Below are 24,547 nucleotides of genomic sequence, written 5' to 3'. Positions count from 1 at the left end.
ACAAGGAAGTGTTTTGAATAGCCTTTGATCATAAATTTGATTCCAGAGAGCTGTCTGCTCTGCTGACTTATTTTTGCCTTATTAGGTGATTTTTTTTGGCCCTTCTCAGCTCCAGGAACTCTTGAGCCTCCCTGGTTTTTCAATTCCTAAAGCTAAAAGGAGAGCAGTTTAGTTTGGTTCTCATAGAAAGCTCCACGGAATCAGGTTACTTTGTGTGGGGTGGCACAGCTTGGGGGTTATTTTCCTTCTGAGGGGAATGGTGCTGCAGTCTGCTGTAGCTTGTGTGCTGCTGGTGGGGAGCAGAGACTTCACTTTTAATTAAAGAATTGTTGCTTCTTGAAGAAAGGGGGGAGAAAAAAAAAAGAGGTTATGCTTCAGTCTTTCAGCTAATCCATTTGAGGCAAGGCAATGCATTGCTTTCTGTCCTCTTGTGGTCTCCCACAAAATCAAATTAGTACAACCCAGCAGAACAAAAGTGCAGATGTGTTTGGGGAGCCAGGCACTGATGCTTGCCTTGCTTGGCATCAAAGCCAGGGGCTCCTTCAGGAGAGTGCCACTGGTGAGATGAGAGTCCAGGTGGACAGGGTGAGACCCCACCTGGAGTACTGTATCCAGCTCTGGATCCTCTATTACAAAAAGGATCTGGAGGCGCTGGAAGGTGTCCAGAGAAGGGCCACGAGGATGAGCAGAGGGCTGCAGCTCCTCTGCTCTGGAGACAGACTGAGAGAGGTGGGGTTGTTTAGTCTGGAGAAGAGAGGCTCCAGGGAGACCTTATTGTGGCCTTCCAGTATCTGAAGGGGGCTACAAGAAAGCTGGGGAGGGATTTCTTAGGGTGTCAGGGAGTGACAGGAATGAGGAGAATGGGGAAAAAAATAGAAATAGGTAGATTCAGATTGGATGTCAGGAAGAAATTCTTCCCCATGAGGGTGGTGAGACACTGGCACAGGTTGCCCAGGGAGGTAGTGGATGCTTCATCCCTGGAGGTTTTTAAGGTCAGGCTGGATGTGGCTGTGAGCAACCTGCTGTAGTGTGAGGTGTCCCTGCCCATGGCAGGGGGGTTGGAACTGCATGATCCTTGAGGTCCCTTCCAGCCCTGACAATTCTGTGATTCTATACCCTCTGGTATTTGCAGACCAGCAGAGCCTGGGGTCTGGCATGCAGCAGCCACTATTGTGATGTGAGGTGTGGCCAGAAGAAACCAGAGGTCACCATCCATTTTCCAGGGGTCTGGGCTTCTGGGAGCAAGACTTAGAGTGGCAAGCTGCCATGCAGGACAGGCTTTTGTTAGCAAGTTATGTAATGTGGAAGTGAAAAATAATGCAGTCGTTAAACAGCGCAGTCATTAAATGCAGCTCTTTGTTCCTTAATCAGAGAGCCATGAATACACCAGCTGGGAGCCAGCCTGGCTCTGGGATTCTTAACTGGGTTTGAAAAGCCTCAGTCAGGACCTTACAGACTTTGCAAGGACTGGGGTGGGGGTGGGGAAGGCTTGAGGAATCTTCTTCCATTGTTCGTAAAGTCTGTTTTATTGCCTTCTTTCTATGAGGCTTCTGTGGCACAGGGATTATTTTTTACTATTACTCCTTTCCTTTTTTCATCCTCCCAGTTGTGTTTCATTTTTCCTTCAGTTGTGAGGGTTAGAGACTGTAGGTTTTGAAACTAATATTCTGAGCCTCATCTTCAAGTAAGGCTTGAAGATAAATGCTCCTGGTTGCAAGGCTTAGTGCTGAGAGAGTTAGCTGCAGAGGGCTGCAGGAGATGGACTGTTTGAGGAGGAAGGAATTTTCTCACTGTCCTGCAGCACTGTACAGCTTTGTCTGACACATTTTGCTTAGTTCTGTTTGTCTTCTTTTGAGGAATTAGATATTGGGCTGCACCAGCTGCTTGTTAGAAGCACTGCTCTGTGTTAGAGCCATTATGGAGAGCTCCTGGTGCTGTGCTGAGTTTGTAGGCAACGTTGTTATCTCCCTGGCTAACAAAGTAGAGCTGCATAAGATTTAAAAAAAAAAAAAGAAGAAAAGAAAGAAATGGTAGCTGCATGGAACAGAAAATGTACACATAGAAGGAATTCTAGAGAGGTTTTAGATACTATTGTTGGCTGCTGTGAGTTGCAACTTATTAACTCTCCTTTGGCCTTTTGTGCTGGATGACTTCTATATCATAGATTCATTCACAGAATGGTTTAGTTTGGAAGGGACATTGGAGATCATCTTCTTCCACGGCAGGGACATATCCCACTAGCCCAGGCTCAAAGGACCTGTCCAGCCTGGTTCTGAACACCTCCAGGGAGGGGGCATCCACAACCTCCCTGGGCAGCCTGTTCCAGTCTCTCGCCACCCTCAGTGTAAGGAACTTCTTCCTAATACCCAATCTACATCTCCCCTCCTCGAGCTCAAATTCATTTCTCATGTAATTCCTGTAAAAATCCCAGCTCAAATGTCTGGTTTTCAACAAATGTAATTCTTCCCCCAAACCTCTTAAAAACTGTAATGTAGGTTTTATATTTCAAATTCCATATAAATTCCTTTTTCTCCCCCCCCCCCCCCCCTTTTCTTCATAGATCACAGGGTCACAGGATGTTAGGGGTTGGAAGGGACCTCTGGAGATCTTCAAGTCCAACCCCCCTGCCACAGCAGGACCATAGAGAGTTGTTGAACACAAACTTTTTTTTTTTTTTTTTTTTTTTTCTGGTAGTAAAATCCTTCCTAGGTGTTGCAAAGCAGAATGTTTGGGTTTCTTTTTCACTTACAGTGCTAGGCAGGATTTATCAACACCTAAGCGTCACCCTGGCTGTTTCAAGTCTGAATGGATTTAAATCAACGCGACACGCCGAGGCCGGGCCAAGTCTTGTCTAATCAGCAGTCAGCACTGCTGCTCTGGCATGAGGCTCCCAAAAATAGAAACTCAAGAAGTCAAACAAGTGGAAGGGCACTAAAAGAAAAAAAAAAAAAAGAAAAGAAAAAGAAAAAAAGTGCTGCTAATTCCACTGTTGACTTTCTGTCTAATGGATTCTTGTTCCCAGGCCACGCTAAGTAAAGCAACTGGCGCAGGCTGCGTTGCTGCAGATGGCTCAGCAGTGACACAGGCAGCCCAGCTGGGTGACAGGTGTTTGATTTGGGTTTAACAAGTTCCTCACACAAGCCAGATTTATTTCTCTCTCTCTTGATTTTTTTTTTTTTGGTGTTTCGCCCCTCCCCCCCCCCCTTACAGATACTGAGAAGCTACTCAGCTGATGCTTTCTCTTCAGCATTAACACCCCTTGCACCATGCTGCCTTTTGTTGGGAGTGGCAGTTAGAATCATGGAGCTGTTTGGGTTGGAAAAGACTTTTAAGATCATTGAGTCCAACTATCAACTTAACACCACCATGGCCATTAAACCATGTCCCCAAGTGCCATGTCCACACATTTCTTGAACACCTCCAGGGATGGTGACTCCACCACCTCCCTGGGTAGCCTGTGCCAGTCCCTGACCACTCTTGGCAGCAAAGAAACATTTCCTAATCTCCAATCTAACCCTCCCCGGCACAATTTCAGGCCATTTCCTCTCATTCTATCACCTGATACTAGGAAGAGACCAATTCCCACTTTCAGGCAGCTGTAGAGAGCAATGAGGTCTCCCTTCAACCTCCTCTGCACTAAACACCCCCAGCTCCCTCAGCTGCTCCTGCCCAGCCCTGTTCTCCAGACCCTTCCCCAGCTTAGTTGCCCGTCTCTGGACCTGCTCCCCTAATAGTTTCTTCTGATTTTTCCCTTACAAATGAAGAAATTCTAGTTTAAGTTTGTGGTAAGAAAGACACTAAATAGGAGAAATTAATCCATGGTTTCTTGAATAGTTGTATCTGCTACCTTTACATGTGGCAGATGCACAAGATTTTATTTATAGCTCTTGGCAGCAGGATCTCAAGAAATGTTTCTTTAGCTGTCTACTTCTTATAATGAAACTGCTCTTAAATAGCTTCATGGAAGGAGAATGCCTGACTTGTAGGGTATCTCTGTGGCACTCTGTGTGGATGTCTTCCATAATGTGAGAAGGTCTTGGGAATTTCTTGTACAGTTTAGATCAAGCCTGGAGGGAAAAACATTCACAGAATGTTGGGGGTTGGAAGGGACCCCTGAAGATCATCTAGACCAGCCCCAGTTCCCTGCCCAGAAGAGCACACACTCGTGACAGAGATGCACCCAAGGCTGGGAGGGAAGAACAGAGGTGGGAAACTACCAAACAGACCAGGAGGGTAGATTTGGACTGGAGATTAGGAAGAAATTCTCTGCAGTGAGGGTGGTGAGACACTAGAACAGGTTGGCCAGGGAGACTGTGGATGCTCCCTCCCTGGAGGTGTTCAAGAACAGCTTGGGTGAGGCTTTGAGCAACCTGGGCTGCTGGAAAGTGTCCCTGGTCATGGCAGGGGAGGTTGGAACTGGATGATCTGTAAGTTCCCTTTCAACCTAAACCATTCTGTGAATCTATGAATAAATAGTGCATCATGCCATTGACTTATGAATTTCCTGTGAGCTACAGAACTGCAGAGTCATATCTGGGGAGAAGTTGTCTTGGTGGTGGCCTGTTTGTTTAATTACACTTTGGGATTGTTGTGTTTTGTTGTTTTCTTAACTGTGACTGGAAGGAATCGTGGTCTTTGTGGCATTTGTTAGTGCTGTGACCACAATTCTGCTGGCAAAAGCAACAGTGGAAACAGCAGAGGGCCCAGGATGCTTTTAGAAGTCAGCTTTGATGGATGTGAACTCTCGGAGCCTTAACCTGTAGGATGTGTAATGTAAGAGTGACTGTGGCCAGCTTGTCTCCACCTCATCACCACTGTGTTACCTCATCCTTTAGTCTGAGCGTTTTTCTTTCCTGGGATCAAATCTATGAGGTGGAAGATGATGAGGTTGCAGGAACTGCTGACAAAAAGTGTGGCTCTTTGCAGTGAGAGGGTTTCAGTGGCAGTGCTATGAAACAGACAGAAGAAAGAGCAGCATGGAGAGTGTATTATACTGCAGGACTTCTGCTGAACCTTGGAAGAAGGAGAAGAGAATGCAGCCAGAGAAATGGCTGTAAGTGTAGTGGTGAGCCTCTAAATAAACATTGGGGTTTAGTGAGAGGATGATTAAAAACTCCTTCAAGGAGCTTGTGGCCCTTAGATAGTGGACTTCCTTCTTTTGTCAGGCATCCTTCATGTGGGATGGTGCTAAACCATGTCCCTCAGCACCACATCTCTCTTTTCAACACCTTCAGGGATGAGGATTCAACCATTTCCCTGGGGAGCCTGTTCCAACTTATGAGTACCCTCTGAATCAAGAGTTTCTTTTAGCAGCCAATCTAAGCTCCCCTGGTGCAAACCAAGGATGTTTCTTCACATCCTGTCACTTGTGACTAGGGAGAAGAGGTAGACCTGGCTCCAACTTCCTTTCAGGGAGGTGTAGAGAGCAATGAGGTCTCTCCTCAGCCTCCACTTCTCCAGACTAAACAATCTCAGTTCCCTCAGCCACTCTTCCCCAGACCTGTTCCTCAGACCCTTCAGCAGCTATTTCCTCAGATCCACTGCTCCTGGTTCACAAGGAGGGAACTGCCTGTTCATCCAAATCCTAGCCTGTCTTCCAAAATGCACCAAGCGCCAAAAGGCCTTGTTTGGGACCTGAGGAGATATTTCTTGGCAAAGAAATATCATTTCCAAACATAAATGAAGACTTGAAAGCTATCTTTAACTGCTTTGGTTATCAGTAGTTGATAGGAGCTTTGCAGCTGTTCAAGCACACCAACAATGTGGTATTTCAGAAAAAGACAAAACATTTGGGTTAGTGCCTAGAGTAGAAATTTCAGTCTTGATGTGATCTACTTATTTGGGATTCGCCTTAAATCTTTGGTTTGGCTACCACATATCTGTGTGGTTAGACAAATATAGTTTAGTAGCCTGTGGGATACTTCTTTGTTGGTGTAAATTGACTCTTGCCTCCTGAATCTTCAGGTTATGCAAATCACAGAATCAGAAAATTGTCAGGGTTAGAAGGGACCTCAAGGATCATGCAGTTCCAACCCCCCTGCCATGGGCAGGGACACCTCACACTACAGCAGGTTGCTCACAGCCACATCCAGCCTGGCCTTAAAAACCTCCAGGCATGAGGCTTCCACCACCTCCCTGGGCAACCTGTGCCAGAGTCTCACCACCCTCATGGGGAAGAACTTCTTCCTAATGTCAAATCTGAATCTCCCCTCCTCCAGCTTAGATCCATTCCCCCCCAGTCCTATCACTCCCTGACACCCTAAGAAATCCCTCCCCAGCTTTCTTGTAGCCCCCTTCAGATACTGGAAGGCCACAATAAGGTCTCCTGGGGAGCCTTCTCTTCTCCAAACTGAACAACCCCAACTCTCCCTCAGTCTGTCTTCATAGGAGAGGAGCTCCAGCCTTCTGCTCATCCTTCTCTGGATGGTGGTGGTGATGATGCTAGTTCCTGCAACAAAGAATACTCTCTGCCATCTAAGAGGTTGGCCAGTGCTGTTGAACTTACTAATAGAAGCTTGGGACTCCAATTCTTACACTGAATGAGAGTGATAATACACTTGATGATTTCAACAATACCTCAGTCAATCATTAAGAGTGTGTCCAGTGGGTCAAGGGAGGTTCTCCTCCTGCTGTACTCAACCCTAGTTAGACTGCATCTGGAATACTGTGTCCAGTTCTGGGCTCCATGGTTTAACAGGGACAGGGAACTGCTTGAGAGAGTCCAACAGAGAGCTATGAGGATGGTTAAAGGACTGGAACATCTCACTTAAAAGGACTTTTAAGACCTGTCTGGTTGTGATAGAGCAAGAGGGGAATGGCCTCAGGCTGTGACTGGGTAGGTTTAGACTGGACATTAGGAAAAAGATGTTCCCAGCAAGAGTGGTCAGACACTGGAATGTGCTGCCCAGGGAGGTGGTGGAGTCATCAACCCTGGAGGTATTTAAAGGTGGTTTGGATGTGGTGCTTGGGGCTATGGTTTATGTGTGAACTTTGTAGGGTAGGGTTAATGGTTGGACTTGATGATCCTGAGGGTCTTTTGCAACCTGAATGTTTCTGTGATTCTGTGTTCCTGTGTGCCCTGCCCTAGGTGACCCTGCTTTGGCAGGGCCATTTGGACTCAATGCTCTGCAGAGGCCCCTTCCAACCCCTACCATTCTATGACGCCATGAAACATCAATAGGTTCCCCTGTTGTGCAATCACCATTCCTTCAGGTGGTCCTAACCACCAGCAGAAGCCTGTGTAATGAACCAAGGAAACCTTCCAGTAGGCTAAGGAAGGTGTCACCTACTGGTGTGGAACTGGTGTGGGGTTTTAATTTGTTGAGGGCAAAAGCTGTGCCCCCACTGTCTCTCTATGTGCTCCATGGGGCAGGATGCTGCTGGAGCCCTCTGACTGAATGTTGTTCAACATTCCACTCCATTTCTGCCATGCTAAAAATAGTTGTCCTGCTTTTAAAACACCAGGCTAGTAGATTATTCCAGGGCTCTGGCATACTCAGGGTAATGGAAGGCACATACCCATAAATTTGCAGAACAGTAAGTAGTGTTTGACCACACTAATTTTCCTTCTATTAAGATGAGTTTCCTCGTTAGTAACCCCAGGGTGCCAAAGCTTTTCTGTAAATCAAGCTCCTGGCAGTGCCCCAGGAAGCTTTATAAGGTTTGGGGTTTCATATTGAGGATGGAGAAACATCTGACTGCTTCTTGGTGGTTTTGTGTTGGGTTTTCTTTGTGGTTGGTTCATTTCTTTGGGCTTTTGCTTTGTTTGGGGTTGTTTTCTTTTCCCTTTATTAATTTTGCAGGACCCTATATCTGCAAAACCCTTCAAGTCTTCTGCAGTAATTGTTTCACTTTCCCAGCCTTACAGAGGTCCCAGCATGTTTGCCACTATAAATCATGTTAATGCCTAAAATATTCCAAATAGCAAAACACATTCCCAGTGATTGATACAAGTTGCTCTCAACTTCATTTTTTTTATTTTCTTTTTTTTTTTTTCCAGTGATTAGATCATGTGATGCCTAATTCCTTTTTGGCACCACAGAGTTTGCTGCTGCAAGCAACCAATGCACTTAAGAAAGCTCATACTTTCATCTGGGCATGCAAGTTCACATACTTGTGTGCTAAGATAACCTCTCCCTTTAATCTGTTTTTTTTTTTTTTTTTGTCTTTTGATGGGAAGGACACTCACACCACTAAGCTGGGTGGGAGTCTTGATCTGCTTGAGGGTAGGAAGGCTCTGCAAAGGGATCTGGCCAGGCTGGAGTCATGAGCTGAGCTCAGCTATATGAGACTCAACAAGGCCAAGTGCACAGCAACCTCGTGCAATGCTCCAGGCTTGGGGCAGAGTGACTGCAAAGTTGCCCAGCAGAAAAAGACCTGGGGGTGCTGGTTGACAGCAGCTGAACATGAGCCAGCAGTGTCCTCAGGAGGCCAAGGAGGCCACCAGCATCCTGGCCTGGATCAGGAATAGTGTGGCCAGCAGGAGTGGGGAAGCAATCATGCCCCTGTCCTCAGACTAGTGAGGCTGCACCTTGAATCCTGGGTTCAGGTTAGGGCTTCTCATTCCAAGAAGGACATTAAGGCACTGAAGCATGTCCAGAGAAGAGCAACAAAGCTGATGAGGGGGTCTGAAGGGCAAGTCTTGTGAGGAGGAACTGGGGTTGCTCAGCCTATAGAAGAGGCTGAGGGGAGACCTCATTGCTCTCCTCAACTCTGAAAGAGGTTGGAGTGAGGTCAGAGTCAGGCTTTTTCCCTAGTATCAGCTAATAGAACAAGAGGAAATGGCCTAAAATTATTCCAGGAGAGGTTTAAGTTGGAGATTAGGAAAAATTTACTTACTGAAAACCTAATTTAGCCTTGAAATAGGCTGCCCAGGGAGGTGGTGGAGTCACCATCCCTGGAAGTGTTCACAAGAAGTGTGGATGTGGCATTTCAGGACATGATTTAGGGGGCATGGTGGTCTTAGGTTGAAGGTTTACCTCAATGATCCTAGAGGTCTTTTCCAGCTGAAACAATTCTGTGATTCTATGACTCTTATTTAGGGCAAAAATAAATAGATAAAAATGCAAGTCAGGGTGTAAAAATTAATGTAAATGCATTGTAAGCAAGTTGCTAAGAGCTCAGACACAAAGCATCTTCCTCTAGCTGGGAAACCTTTAGGTCTAAACTGCATTTCTAAGTTTAGAAGTTGCTGCAATGCAAATGCAGACTGCAAAATCAATTTGAAATGTGTAGTCATGGTGCTTTGGGATGTGCTTTAATGGCCACGGTGGTGTTAGGTTGAAGGTTGAACGTGATGATCTTAGAAGTCTTTTCCAATCAAAGCAATTCTATGATTACATGACACTGGAACAGGTTGCCCAGGGAGGTGGTGGAAGCCTCATCCCTGGAGGTTTTTAAGGCCAGGCTGGATGTGGCTGTGAGCAACCTGATGTAGTGTGAGGTGTCCCTGCCCATGGCAGGGGGGTTGGAACTGGATGATCCTTGAGGTCCCTTCCAACCCTGACAATTCTATGATTTTATGATGACTACATTAAGAAGCAGAATTACAAATACACTGCAAGTTAAAGCAGGCATGTGAAAAAAAATTAGATTTCATAAGAATCAGAATTGATGCAGGAGGCTGTTTCCGCATTGTTGTGTTGAAGGGATAATCACAGCATCACAGGATGTTAGGGGTTGGAAGGGACCTCCAGAGATCTTCCAGTCCAACACCCTGCCAGAACAGGACTACAGAATCCAACACAGGTAGCACAAGAACACATCCAGACAGGGCTTGAAAGTCTCCAGAAAAGGAGACCTCTCTGGGCAGCCTGTTTCAGTGCTCTGTGACCCTCACAGTGAAGAAGTTCCTCCTCATGCTGAGGTGGAACCTCCTGTGCTGTAGTTTCAATCCATTGCCCCTTGTGCTATTCACAGGGCACAAGTGAGCAGAGGCTGTCCCTGTCCCTTCCTTCCTGACCCCATTCCTCAGCTATTGATAGACATTGATCAGATCCCCTCTCACTCTTCTCCTCTCCAGACTAACCACCCCCAGGGCTCTCAGCCTCTCCTCACCAGGCAGTGCTCCAGGCCCTTTCAGCATCCTTAGAGCCTTCCCCTGGACTGTCTTGAGTAGATTCCTGTCCCTCTTGAACTGGGGAGCCCAGAACTGGACACAAAGCATCTATAGCTTGTCTCCACAAGAAAAAAAACCCAAACAGTGAATATGGAGTGTTTTGGGTTTTTTCCTGCTTTAGAGTGATTCAATATGGCAGGGAAGATGAAATATTATCTGGTAACTATTAGACTCTGAAGAGCTTTTCTGAATTCACACTGTAAATCTGGAGAAAATGAAAGGCTAAAGATTCCTTCTGCTGATTAATTGGAATGATTTTTTTTTTCCTCCAGCACACTAGCATCTATTTTTACAGAGGAGAGCTGGAAGGAAGATGTTGGAAACTGTGCCATGAGTGGAGTTAAGAAAAATGCCATCCTAACAAGCTATTCTAAGCTGTATTTTTAATTGTTGTGTATCATGACTGCTCTGTATTTATTTGCTTAATTACTTGGATCATTTTCATGAGTAATTGGCCTTTGATTGTCTCTCTCTCTTGTTAAGAGATTGGAGGTTTTGTTCTCTGTTCTTTTTTGTTGTGTGTCTGTGAGACATTTGTCTTCTGCTTGGCTTGGAATTCCACAAGTGAACTTTCCAGGCTGCCTTTTGTTGCTGAATTCTGGCTTGGCTAGAAAAGTAAATTAGATGATGTGCAAGTGCCATGAGGGCAAACTTCTGTCAAGCAATTAAGAGCCATGAGTGGCATGGGGAAAGCATTTGACTTGATCATCCCTGAGAGCTACCAGGATAAGGAAGGGACTGGAGCACTGCCCTGTGAGGAGAGGCTGAGAGCCCTGGGGTGGTTAGTCTGGAGAGGAGAAGACTGAGAGGGGATCTGATCAATGTCCGTAAATATCTGAGGGGTGGGGGTCGAGAGGGAGGGGACAGGCTCTGCTCAGCTGCACCCTGGGATAGGACAAGGGGCAATGGATATAAAGCACAGCACAGGAGGTTCCACCTCAACATGAGGAGGAACTTCTTCACTGTGAGGGTCACAGAGCACTGGAACAGGCTGCCCAGAGAGGTTGTGGAGTCTCCTTCTCTGGAGCCTTTCCAGCCCTCTCTGGATGTGTTCCTGTGTGACCTGTGCTGGATTCTATGGTCCTGCTCTGGCAGAGGGGTTGGACTGGAAGATCTCCACAGATCCCTTCCAACTCCTAACATCCTGTGAGCCTGTGCCTTTAGAATCCTTTAGTAAGTATTCTGAACTCTCCCTTGAAGTCATGTTGGCATGGATGGATTCTTCCAACTGGACTTAGCTTAGTATCCCTGGATTTACTGAGACCAAAATGAATGGGCTTCACAGTGGCATATTTAATTAATGTGTCAATGAAGGATGGTTCTTAGCTTTGAGAGGCAGAACCTGGTTCTCACTCAGTCTCTAAATTTTTGCCAATGAATGGAAAAGGAAACCACTGCAATGTTTTATATTTTTATTCTAAATTAGGGTGTTTAGCTCTACCTTTCTCCTTGGAAATCCCTTTGTCAAATGCAGTATTGGTTTGTCTGTAGCTTTCAACTCAGAGGTATGGATTTATTCTTTTGCTCAACAAGTATTGAAGATGAAGTTTACCATCTCACTCAGCTTGGATAGTTACCTTCTAAACCATTTTTTTGTCACCAGTGTGTTGGTTTCTCCTTAGGCTCAGTTGCTGTGCATAACTTTTAAGCATCCAAGGAGTTTGTGAAGCAGTGAAAACTGAAAATTCAAATCAGGTTCTTAATTTTAACGACACTTGGGACTAGGTGATCTTCTGAGGTCCCTTCCAACTCCTAACATTCTGTGGTTCTGTGATAATGCAAATAGAAAGTAATTTTGGAAGCACGGTGTGACTAACAGGCAACTGTACTGCTGAATTATCTTGCTCTTTTAAAATAATCAGGCAGAGGAGGCTGGGGGATGATGAGGTTGAGAGCAGCCCTGCAGAGAAGGAGTTGGGGGGTGCTGGTGAATGGGAAGCTGGCCAGGAGCCAGCAATGGGCACTTGCAGTCCTAAAGGCCAGTGGCAGCCTGGGCTGCATCAAAAGTGTGGCCAGAGATGGAGAGAGGGGATCCTGCCCCTCTGCTCTGCTGAGACCTCATCTGGGGCAGCTATGGAGCCCCCAGTGCAAGAGAGACATGGAACTGATGTAGCTGGTCCAGAGGAGGCCACAAAGATGATCAGAGGGCTGGAGAACCTCTCCTGTGAAGGCAGGCTGAAAGAATAGAGGGCTGTTCAGCCTGGAGAAGAGAAGGCTCTGGGAACACCTTAGAGATGTGTTTTAGTATTTGAAGGGGACCCACAGGAAGGCTGGGGAGGGACTGTTTAGAAGGGCCTGTGGTGATAGGACAAGTGGCAATGGTTTGAAAGTGGAGCAGGGCAGGTTTAGGTTGGACATCAGGAGGAAGTTCTGCACAATGAGAGTGGGGAAATACTGCAACAGGTTGCCCAGGGGTGTGGGTGAGGCTCCATCCCTGGAGACATTGAAGACCAGACTGGATGTGTCCCTGTGCAGCCTGATCTAGTTGGAGCTGTCCCTGCTGACTGCAGGGGGTTTGGATAAGAAGACCTCTGAGGGTCCCTTCCAATCCAATGCAATCTGTGGAATTTAACAACATCCACACATCATTCACTTAGGAAGTAGAAGGAAGCGGTTGTTTTGGTTTTTGTTTTTTTTTTTTTCTCTGTTTGATTGCACGGGACTAAAATTTGTATTTCTTCCTCATGGGTACTACCTTAGAGATGAGAGAAAGTTCTGAATCTCCCCAGTTAGCTGAACCTAGAAAGCAGCAATCAGCTTTCTATGTCCATCCCTCTGTGGGACCCAACAGTTTAAGTGTGGCTGCACCCCAGTGAGCTCAAGAACCTAAGAGTCAATAGAGAAAGAGTGGAAGCTGTGGCAGCCTAGTTTGGATTTTTAGGTACTTGGGTGGTCCAGAAAGACCTTGATGGGCGGCTTCAGAAGTGAGCCAGTGCTAACTGCATGAGGTTCAACAAGTCAAAATGCAAGTTCCTGCATCTGGCTTGGGCCAATCCCTGGCACAAATCCAGGATGGATGCAGAGAAGGTTGAGAGCAGCCCTGAAGAAAGAGACTTTGATGTACTGATTGCTGAGCAGCTCCCCAGCAGTGCCCTCATGCAGCCCAGCAGGCAGCTGTGTGCTGGGCTGCAGCCAGAGGAATCTGGGCAGCAGGGCAGGAGAGAGGATTCTGTCCCTTGACTCTGCTCTGCTCAGACCTCACCTCCAATCCTGCCTCCAGTTCTGGTGTTCCTGGCAGAAGAAGGACACAGAGCTGCTGGAGGGAGTCCAGAGGAGGCCACAAAGATGATCCAAGGGCTGGAGCAGCTCTGCTGTGAGGCCAGGCTGAGGGAGCTGGGGGTGTGCAGCCTGGAGAAGAGAAGACTCTGGGAGGACCTTAGATCTGCCTGTCAATAGCTGAAGGGATCCTGCAGGAAGGCTGCAGAGGGACTTTTTGTGGGGGTGTCCAGAGACAGGACAAAGGGGAATGGTTTGAAGCTGAGGGAGAGCAGGGTTAGGCTGAAGCTGAGGAAGAAGTACTTTAGTATGAGGGTGGTGAGACTATAGCACCGGTTGCCCAGGGAGTCTGTGGATGCCAACTCCCTGGCAGTGTTCAAGGCAAAGTTGGAGGAGACCTTGAGCAGCTGAGTCTAGCTGAGAGGTGTCTGGTGAAGTTAATGTGGGGAGGGGAATTTCAACCCACCACACCATGGCAGGGAGATTGGAGTAGATGACCTCTGAGGTCTCTTCCAATCTGAGCCATTCTAAGATTCCCTGAAGACTGTTTGTGTATGAGATTTATGTTGCGTTGTTTTGTGTTGCAGGGGGAGCGTGGCTTTACAGGCAGTAAAGGGGAGGAAGGAGAAAAGGTAAATGATTCTCTGCATGCTCTTCATAATTTCAATTTCACAATTTGATATGTGGCCATCCAAGTAGAGCTTGGTTCTGGAAGGGCTTCCTTGACTGTTTCATGAATTAAATTCTTACTTTTTTGGCCATGTAAATTATTCCTGAAATGCTGAAAATGAGCAAGGAGGTTTTTAGATAGGTTAATCAGAATCTACAGTAGGGAGACTTTTGTTGTTGTTGTTAAGACTTAATAATCAAATTTAATCACATTTCACAGGCTCACAGGATGTTAGGGGTTGGAAGGGACCTCCAGAGATCATTGAGTCAAACCCCCCTACCAGAGCAGGATCATAGAATCCAGCACAGGTCACTCAGGAACACATCCAGACAGGGCTGGAAAATCTTCAGAAAAGGAGACTCCACAACCTCTCTGGGCAGCCTGTTCCAGTGCTCTGTGACCCTCACAGTGAAGAAGTTCCTCCTCATGTTGAGGTGGAACCTCCTGTGCTGTGCTTTATATCCATTGCCCCTTGTCCTATCCCAGGGTGCAAGTGAGCAGAGGCTGTCCGCTCCCTCTTGACCCCCAGCCCTGGGGAGTTCATAGAATCAAGAAGGTTGGAAGAGACCTCAAAGATCATTGAGTCCAACCTGTCACCCTACACCTCATGCCTATCTAAACCATGGCACCAAGTGCCACGTCCAATCCCCTCTTGAACACCTCCAGGGATGGTGACTCCACCACCTCCCTGGGCAGCACATTCCAATGGCCAACCACTCTCTCTGTGAAGAACTTTCTCCTCACCTCCAGCCTAAACCTCCCCTGGCACAGCTTGAGACTGTGTCCTCTTGTTCTGGTGCTGGTTGCCTGGGAGAAGAGACCAAACCCCTCCTGGCTACAACCTCCCTTCAGGTAGTTGTAGACAGCAATGAGGTCTCCCCTGAGCCTCCTCTTCTCCAGGCTAAACAGTCCCAGCTCCCTCAGCCTCTCCTCACAGGGCTTGTGCTCAAGGCCTCTCCCCAGCCTCGTTGCCCTTCTCTGGACATGCTCCAGCAATTCAACATCTTTCCTAAACTGAGGGGCCCAGAACTGGACACAGTACTCAAGGTGTGGCCTAACCAGTGCTGTGTACAGGGGTACAATGACCTCCCTGCTCCTGCTGGCCACACTATGCCTGATGCAGGCCAGGATGCCATTGGCTCTCTTGGCCACCTGGGCACACTGCTGGCTCATGTTCAGCTGCTGTCAACCAGTACCCCCAGGTCCCTTTCCACCTGGCTGCTCTCCAGCCACTCTGACCCCGGCCTGTAGCTCTGCATGGGGTTGTTGTGGCCAAAGTGCAGCACCTGGCACTTGGACTTGTTGAATGCCATCCTGTTGGACTCTGCCCATCTGTCCAGCCTGGCAAGGTCCCTCTGCAGAGCCCTTCTACCTTCTAACAGATCAACACCTGCTCCCAGCTTGGTGTCATCTGCAAATTTACTGATGATGGACTCAATCCCCTCATCCAGATCATCAATAAAGATATTGAACAGGATGGGGCCCAGCACTGATCCCTGGGGGACACCACTAGTGACAGGCTGCCAGCTGGATGTGGCACCATTCACCACCACTCTCTGGGCTCGGCCCTCCAGCCAGTTCCTAACCCAGCACAGTGCTGCTGTCCAAGCCACAGGCTGACAGCTTGGCCAGGAGTTTGCTGTGGGGGACAGTGTCAAAGGCCTTGCTGAAGTCCAGGTAGACTACATCCACAGCCTTTCCCACGTCCACCAGGCGGGTCACCTGATCATAGAAGGAGATCAGGTTGGTGAGGCAGGACCTGCCCTTCCTAAATCCATGTTGGCTGGGCCTGATTCCTTGGCCATCCTTCAGGTGCACAGTGATTGCCCACAAGACAATCTGCTCCATGATTTTCCCTGGCACTGAGGTCAGGCTGACAGGCCTGTAGTTCCCAAGTTCTTCTGTTCGTCCCTTCTTGTGGATGGGCGTCACATTGGCCAGTTTCCAGTCTTCTGGGACCTCTCCAGTGAGCCAGGACTGGTGGAAAATGATGGAGAGAGGCTTGGCCACCTCATCTGCCAGCTCTTTCAGCACCCTAGGATGAATCCCATCAGGTCCCATGGACTTGTGAATATCCAAGTGACTCAACAAGTCTCGAAATAATTCCACATGGATTTCAGGAGTACAACACTGCTCCTTGACCCCATCGACCAGCTCAGGAGGCCAGTTATCCTGAAGTCCTCCTGCCTTACTGTTGAAAATGGAGGCAAAGTGGTTGATAGACATTTATTAGATAGACATTTATTGATAAACATTTTATAGCCATTTATTGACAGACATTTATTAGATTCCCTCTCCTTCTTCTCCTCTCCAGACTAACCAGTCCCAGGTCTCTCAGCCTCTCCTCACAGGGCAGTGCTCCAGTTCCTTAACCATCCTTGTATCCCTCTGTTGGACTCTCTCCAGCAGATCCCTGTCCCTCCTGAACTGGGGAGCCCAAAACTGGATGCAATATTCCAGGTGAGGTCTCACCAGGGCAGAGGAGAGGGGGAGGGGAAGCTCCCTTAATCTGCTGTTCACACTCCTCTTAATCCTCCCCAGGATTCCATTGGCCTTCTTGTAATCAAATCATCAAATTTATTCATCAAATTTCCCAGAACCATAACCACTGGGTTCCAGTAGTGTTTACTGGGGTCTGATTTCTATGGTAACTAGGAAAGGTTTGTTTCTCCAGTAGGAAATGTGTGATGAGATGAAATGTAGGTATTTATAGCCCTTAATTGTTGCTTTTGTACATTACAAATGCACTATTGTAGAAACTTATTGTGCTGAGCCTGACTACTAAATGTTTGAAACACTTTTTTCCCCCTAAGAACATAAATTTAGGACAATAGCAAAATGTGCTACATCTGAAAGGAGGTTGGATTGAAGTGGGGGTTGGTCTCTTCTCCCTAGTATTCGGTGATAGAAGGGGAGGAAATGGTCTGAAATTGTGCCAGGGGAGATTTAGACTGGAGATTAGGAGAAATTTCCATATGGAAAGAGTGGTCAGGGATTGGCACAGGCTGCCCAAGGAGGTGGTGGAGTCCCCATCCCTGGAGGTGCTCAAGAAATGTGTGGCCATGGCACTTGGGGACATGGTTTAGTGGCCATAGTGGGGTTGGGTTGATGGTTGGAGTAGATGATCTCAGAGAGCTTTTCCAACCCAAACAGTGCTGTGATCATAAGTGGCTGCCAGTTGAAAAAGATTCATTTTTATGGCCACACTTCTGAGTACCTACACAGTAGCTACTATGAGTTTTGTCTCCTGCATGCATCAGTCTGGAGCAGGCTGCCCAGAGAGGCTGTGGAGTCTCCTTCTCTGGAGACTCTCAACCCCCCTTCTGGATGCATTCCTGTGTGACCTGCCTTGGGTGATGCTGCTCTGACAGAGAGGTTGGACTCAATGATCTCTAGAGGTCTTCCAACCACTAACATAACAGAGTGAATTAACTTGACTGCTTCTGGCCAAGCTGAATGCAGCTTTACCTCTTCCTCAGACTGGAAGTTCAGTCCCTCTGCCTAATGGGCTGGCACATTGCCCTAAGGAGATTCTTAATCCCTCAACAGCCATAAAAAATACTTCTGAGTGTAAATTCCAGGAAAAGCCTTTCCTTGTTCTTCACCTATCATGTTGGAAAGGAAGCTTGAAACACTTTGTCCTCATTGCAGTTCTGCAGTGGCCAGAAATAGTTCCAAAGCTTATACATTAAAATGGGAACTGAAGTGGCCCTGTGGAAGGCTGTCTTGGCTGATAGAATGCCAGCCTGGGTTGCTCTCAGTGATGCAACCTAATCTTCTTGTATGGCTTCAGACAGCTAGAGGTCTTCAAAGATCATGAAAGGCCAAGTCAGTGTTGAGGGAGAAGTGGAATGAAGATCCTGTTCCTAGCTTGCCTCACAGAATCACAGAAAGTTAGGGGCTGGAAGGGACCTCCAAAGCTCATCCAGTCCAACCCTCCTGCCAGAGCAGGATCACCTAGAGCAGATCACACAGGAACACTTCCAGGTGGGGTTTGAATATCTCCAGAGAAGGAGACTCCACAGCCCCCCTGGGCAGCCTGTTCCAGTGTTCTCTCACCCTCACAGTGAAAAAAAGTTTCCTCCTGTTTCCATGGAACTTCCTATGCCTCAGCTTCCACCTCTGCCCCTTGTGCTGTCATTGGGCATCACCCAGCAGAGCCTGGCTCCAGCCTCTGGGCACTCACCCTGCACAGCTTTATCATCAGGAATGAGATCTCCTCTCAGGCTCCTCCTTTCCAACCTAAAGAGCCCTCAGCTCCCTCAGGCTCTCCTCCTGAGGAAGATGTTCCACTCCCTTAACCATTTTTTGTGGCTCTGTGCTGGAATCTATCAAGCAGTTCCCTGAGGTCCTTCTTGAACTGAGGGGCCCAGAACTGAACACAATATTCCAGATGCAGCCTCATCAGGGCAGAGAGGAAGGGGAGGAATTAAGGTTACAATGGTGGTAGCTTTTGGTTGAAACTTCAACCCCTAACCATGTTACTGCCTGGTTGCTGCTTTGTCACTAGTTTTGGTTGATCTGAATTTGACAGCTTGAATTAAGAGCCTTGGATAGTTTCTCTGTGCTTCACTTCACTGTCAGAAAAAAAAAAAAAAAGAGGTGCAGAAAAGCTTTTCTGCTGAATTTATGTCTCACAAAGATGAAGACTGATGGATGCTGCTATTCTAGAAATACCCAGACTGCAGAAGATGGAGAGTAGGTGGCAGCTTCTGAATTTCATGGAGTGCAATATATTGTGTGAGTTGGGCTGCTGTGGCCATGGCTGTGCTCACTTACCCACCATATGTCCTCAGAAGTGTCAGCCAGCTTTCCAGTGTTCCCATTTTAAAGCATGTTATGGATTGAAGCTTGAGGAAGGGAGATTTAGATTGGATACTGGGATGAAATTCAGTACAGGTTGCCTGGGGAGGTTGAGAATGCCCCCTCCCTGGAGGGGTTCAAGGACAGGTTGGGTGAAGCCTTGAGCACCCTGGGCTGGTGGAAAGTGTCCCTGCCCATGGCAAGGGGTTTGGAACTGGATGATCTTTAAGGTCCCTTCCACCCCAACCCATTCTGTGACTCTATGGCTAACAGAATTTCAGCAGGTTTAAATCTATGGAAGTTTTTTTTGGGGAGGAAGTATTCCAGTCACCAAGAAGGAAGAATTAGGAGAGGCAAAACCCAGCATCCATAGCAACTAAGATTTGGAATGTGAAGATTCAGCCTCTAAAAAAATCCCCACTTGTTACACTTGAGTGTTTCTAACTCCACCAACAGATCTTATTTCCTTGTGGCATCCTTATTCATCAGTTCTGAAGGGCTTGTAGATTATTTCCCCCCCCCCCCACAATTCCTCTCCCCCCCACTGCATAATTGCTGTGCAGCTGTGCTGTGCTTTCCTTCAGTTTTATGAATAAATTGTGTTTGGACACAGGCACTTGGTTCCAGCTGCTGCTGCCACTCTGCTTCATTTCCCTTATTTTAAGGCAGAGATAAAATAACCCAACCACTGCTGAGCACATTTGTATCATGTGGAAGCTGAGTCAGCACAATCCAGATTTTGTTTGTTTCACAAGAACCATCAGGGTTAGAAGGGACCTCAAGGATCATCCACTTCCACCCCCCCTGCCATGGGCAGGGACACCTCACACTACAGCAGGTTGCTCACAGCCACATCCAGCCTGGCCTTAAAAACCTCCAGGCATGAGGCTTCCACCACCTCCCTGGGCAACCTGTTCCAGTGTCTCACCACCCTCATGGGGAACAACTTCTGCCTAACATCTAATCTAAATTTCCCCTCCTCTAGCTGGGATCTACTCCCCCCAGTCCTACCACTCCCTGACACCCTAAAAAGTCCCTCCCCAGCTTTCTTGTAGCCCCCTTCAGATTCTGGAAGGCCACAAGAAGGTCTCCTCAGAGCCTTCTCTTCTCCACACTGAACAAGTCCCAACTCTCTCAGCCTGTCCCCATAGGAGAGGAGCTCCAGCCCTCTGATCATCCTTGAGGCCCTTCTCTGGAGCTTCTCTTCGTATCTTATAACTTCAGAACTTAATCAAAAGACCCCCTTAAAGAATATTTCCAGTGTAGCTATTAACAATGTATTCAGCTGCCCTTCAATTTAAGGGAATGTATCGGTGCAAGGATCTTTATTTGCCAGAGCTCACTCAAAAAAAGAAAAAAGAAAAAACAATAAAGAGAAAAGAAAAAAGGAAAAAAAAAAGAAAAAAAAAGGAAAGAAATCAGGGAAGGGACTTCTTACAGGGGCTTGTAGTGATAGGATGAGAGGGAATGGATTGAAGGTGGAGGAGGGGAGATTTAGTGTGGAGATTAGGAAGAAATTCTTTAGAGTGAGGGTGGTGAGACACTGGAACAGGTTGCCCAGGGAGGTTGTGGATGTCCTCTCCCTGGAGACAATTAAATTTGGCTGTTCTGATAGAATGAGAGAGAATGGATTTAAGCTGGAAGAAGGCAGATTTAGACTGGATATTAGAAAGAAATTCTTTACAGTGAAGATTGTGGATGTCCTCTCCCTGGAGGTGTTCATACTTAGGTTGGGTTACACTTTGATCAACCTGAGCTAGTGGGAGGTGTCCCTGCCTCTGGTGGGGAGGTTGGATCTAGGGGATCTTCAGAGGTCCCTTCCAAGCTCTACCATTCTGTGATTTTGAAAGGAGAGCAGAGAGAATGGCTGGTGCTTAGGAGCACATAATCTTTGAGGAAGGATTGCATGAATGAAGGTTACTTAGAGTCAGCTGAAAAGAAATATGTGAACAGTCCCCAAACCCAGAACAGTGCTGAGGAGAGGGAGGGGATGGTGTGTTTGCTGGCTCTATCATGCTTGCAAGGCAGCAGAAGACTGAAAGTGTAGCAGGGCATCACACAGAATCACAGCATGGTAGGGGTTGGAAGGGGTCTCTGGAGACCATCTAGTCCAACCCCCCTGCTAGAGCAGGCTAAGATGCTGTGCAGCCATTAGGAAATCGGTTTTAATTTTAACACTGTTGTTTATCATGGAAGTAATTTCCTCTTCCAGCCATCTGCACTTTTTATCTTGGTTACAGAGGAAGGAATAAACTGCAGAGAGGCTTGCTTCAAGAAAATACAAGAGATGAGATTGCCTTTAAGGATTTTACCATTTTCTCTTAATAGTACAAAAAAAATATGCCAGGTGTTGTTTACACTGATTTCTAACTCGATAAGCACGGAGAAGAGCAAGAAAATTTCTCTTTCAACATACATCCTGGTGTGGTTCTAATGCCCAGTTAATGTTTTTCTATAATAGGGCAGTAAAGCTCTGGAACAGGTTGCCCAAAGTGGTTATGCAGCCTCTTGTCCCTAGTTTTTGAAGGCTTGCCTTGAGCAACCTGACCTGACCCTGTGGCTGCAACCTCTTTTGAGCAGGAAATTGGAGTAGAGACCTCCTGAGGTCATGTCCAGCCTCAATTATTGGCACCTCAAATGCTGTGTTCAAAGCCCCACACTAAAAGACATTGAGGTGCTGGGGCAGGCTCAGAGAAGGGCAAACAAAGCTGGGGAAGGGTCTGGAGAACAGGCCTGGTGAGGAGCAGCTGAGGGATCTGGAGTTGCTCTACCTAGAGAAAAGGAGGCTGAGGAGAGACTCCCTGAAAGGAGGTTGTAGCCAGGCTGGGGTTGATCTCTTCTTAGTAACAAGTGATAGAATGAGAGGAAATGGCCTCAAGCTGCACCAGGGGAGGTTTAGGTTGAAGATTAGGAAAAATTTCCAAACTGCAAGAGTGGTCAGGGAGGTGGTGGAGTCCCCATCCCTGGAGGTGTTCAAGAAATGTGTGGACAGGGTGCTTTGGGAGATGATTTAGTGGCTATGGTGGTGTTGGTTTGACTGCTGGACTTGATGATTTTGGAGGTCTTTTCCAGCCTTAATGAGTCTATGATCTTATGAGCAGCAAACAGGAATGTGATATTTTTCTGATTCAGCATATCCATTCATGTTATAAATCCATATGAAAAAAAGAGAAGTATACAAAGTGATAATGCTTTGGGATGAGTTTGTTGGGGCTTTTGTTGTTTATTTTTCCAAGGGGAATCTTAACATTTGTTAGTATGAAAATTGCTGTTCAGCTGTTGTGTTGTCTGATCACAGCTTCATTCCCCAGAGCTGAGGCAATTCCCATAGCTGAAGTTCTCTACCTGCATCCTCTAAATACAGTTTTCATCCTCTTGCTCCATTTTTATAGCCTTCTATTTATTGCTGTTTTCTTCTTGATGACTTTGTTGTTATTGTTGTTGCTTCCCCCTTTCCCCCCTCAGTGTCCCAGTGTAAAGCAATTGCTTTCTGAAAACCAGCATCAGTGTCAGTCTTTGACAGCTGAGAGTTTGAAGGACAGCAAGGTGCTGGAATCAGTGACACACAAACCAAAACCTGCCTTTCTGATCAGCTTGTAGATGTAGTTTCTGAGACAATAAGAGATCTCTGATCCTGGTTTGTGATACCTCTGAGAAAATACTTTAAATACTAACAGGTTTTGGTAAATGATTAAAAAAGGAGTAAAATATAGAATGAGTTGATGGAGAGAGGATTAGAAACTGGAATGGACTGCCCAGGGAGGTGGAGGAGTTGCCATCCCTGGAGGTATTTAAGGAAAGATTGGATGTGGCACTTAGTGGCATGGTCTGGTGGATGTGGTGATGTTAGGTCATAGGCTGGACTCGATGATCTCAGAGGTCTATTCCAGCCTCACTAATTCTGTGGTTCTGTGTGATTGTGTGGTTACAAGCAGAGAATTACTGCAGAATGTACCAACAAGAGCTTGGGTCCCATGGCAATTGCAGTGCAGTGAAGCTACATGTGCTCCTGCTTTGAGCAGGTCACAAGCCTCTCCATGCTGCAAAGAAAAAACACAGAACCCCCAAAACAAAATATTTTAAAGCCAGGGGGAAATCCCAGCAGGGAGAGTCTAGAAAATGAACCTCCATTCTACCCACAAAGTTAGCAATAACAGGGTTTCTTAACATCAGGCTGCATTGAAGGGCTGAGGCAAGTTGCATGAGGTTTAACAAAGCCAAGTGCTGGGTCCAGCACTTGGGTCACAACAACCCCATGAAGGCTCCAGGCTCAGGGTAGAGTGGCTGGAAAGCTGCCCAGCAGAAAAGGACCTGGGGATGCTGGCTGACAGCTGTCTAAACATAGAATCATAGAATCGTTAGGGTTGGAAGGGACCTCAAGGATCATCCAGTTCCAACCCCCTGCCATGGGCAGGGACACCTCACACTACAGCAGGTTGCTCACAGCCACATCCAGCCTGGCCTTAAAAACCTCCAGGGATTAGACTTCCACCACCTCCCTGGGCAACCTGTGCCAGTGTCTCACCACCCTCATGGGGAAGAATTTCCTCCTGACATCCAATCTGAATCTACCCATTTCTAGTTTTGCTCCATTCCCCCTAGTCCTATCACTCCCTGGCACCCTGTGTGTGCCCAGGTGCACTTGTAAACACTTGATCCTTCATCAGCTTCTTATTTTACTGGGGTTTTTATTGATGGATATTTCTCAGTAAAATGATGTAAATTAAAAAAAAAGAAAAGTTACCTATATTTGAGTAAGGGAAAAAAATTAGAGTAAAACTGTAGTGAAACTCAGTCATTATATTTGAGTAAGGGAAAAAAAATAAAGTAAAACTATAGTGAAACTCATTCATTATCTCCCAAGTTTCATCCTTTTAGCTTTAGGGGTTTTATGTTTTGGTTGTGCTTTTGCCTGTGTATACACAGGAGAAGACAGAAAGGCTGAGGCCTGTCCAGCCTAAATGTAGACCAAAAAATTGTCACCTGCTCCACTTTCTTCCAAATGCAGGATGTTCTTTGTGTATATATTTACTAGTTTGTGAAGGAGGATTTGAATTATCCCAGGAAATAAGGCTTCCTCTATTTCCTTTAGCAGCAAATTGCTAATAGATCTTAGTGTCAAGAGATTTCCTGGAGGTTCAATGTTTTCTGCCTCGTCCCCTCACACCTAATAAAACCTCCTCTGCCTATCTTCCATCCCTTCTGAACATGCCAGGCTGTCAGCTTCCAACGTGGCCCAAGGTGTGGTACTTTTTATTTCACAGTCTTCAACAGGCTTTGCTGTTCTGAAATAAGCTTAAGAAATGAGGAGGGAAAGTCCTCTCTAAGATGCTGTGGCAGTTTAGGCTGGGTGCCCCCTGCCACTGCCGCATGAGATACACCTCTGGTGTCCTGGGTGCTCACCCACAGGGGTGGACACAGGAAACGACGTATTTCTACCCATAAGTCCTGCACCCTATAAGGCCATCTGCAGAGTCATTCTCTTCCTCTTTCTTCCCTCTCTGCTCCCACAGGAGATGTCCTCTCTTATCGGGTAATGCCAGGGGAGTATCCTCAAGGCCTCTTAGGCCTGTCTAGGCCTAATGCCAGGAGGAGAATGGAGGGGGGGGTAGTCTCAGACCTGGCCAGCCTGAGACTTGCCTAGCAGCGGGAGGGGGAAGAAAGAGCCCTGGGGGGTTTGGGTTTACCCTCAGGTGGGAAGAAGGGAAGGATTGGGAAGCCTCTGGGAATTCTGTGAGGGG

The 24,547-nt window shown here is 47.0% G+C and overlaps 1 protein-coding gene across 1 annotated transcript in view; it reads left to right on the top strand.

The window, feature by feature from the left end:
• The window catches only part of COL19A1 (collagen type XIX alpha 1 chain), a 204,041-nt gene that overhangs the window by 52,373 nt on the left and 127,121 nt on the right, over window positions 1-24,547 (top strand). Inside the window, exon 10 of the mRNA XM_054394527.1 lies at window positions 13,921-13,965. Coding sequence (XP_054250502.1) covers window positions 13,921-13,965 — 45 coding nt within the window. The remainder of the gene's footprint in view (window positions 1-13,920; window positions 13,966-24,547) is intronic.

The sequence above is a fragment of the Indicator indicator genome, chromosome 2 (genome assembly GCF_027791375.1).
Source record: "Indicator indicator isolate 239-I01 chromosome 2, UM_Iind_1.1, whole genome shotgun sequence".
Taxonomy (NCBI): Eukaryota; Metazoa; Chordata; class Aves; order Piciformes; family Indicatoridae; genus Indicator; species Indicator indicator.
The sequence above is the reverse complement of the archived record's forward strand: the minus strand, read 5'-3'. Positions and strand labels throughout refer to the sequence as shown.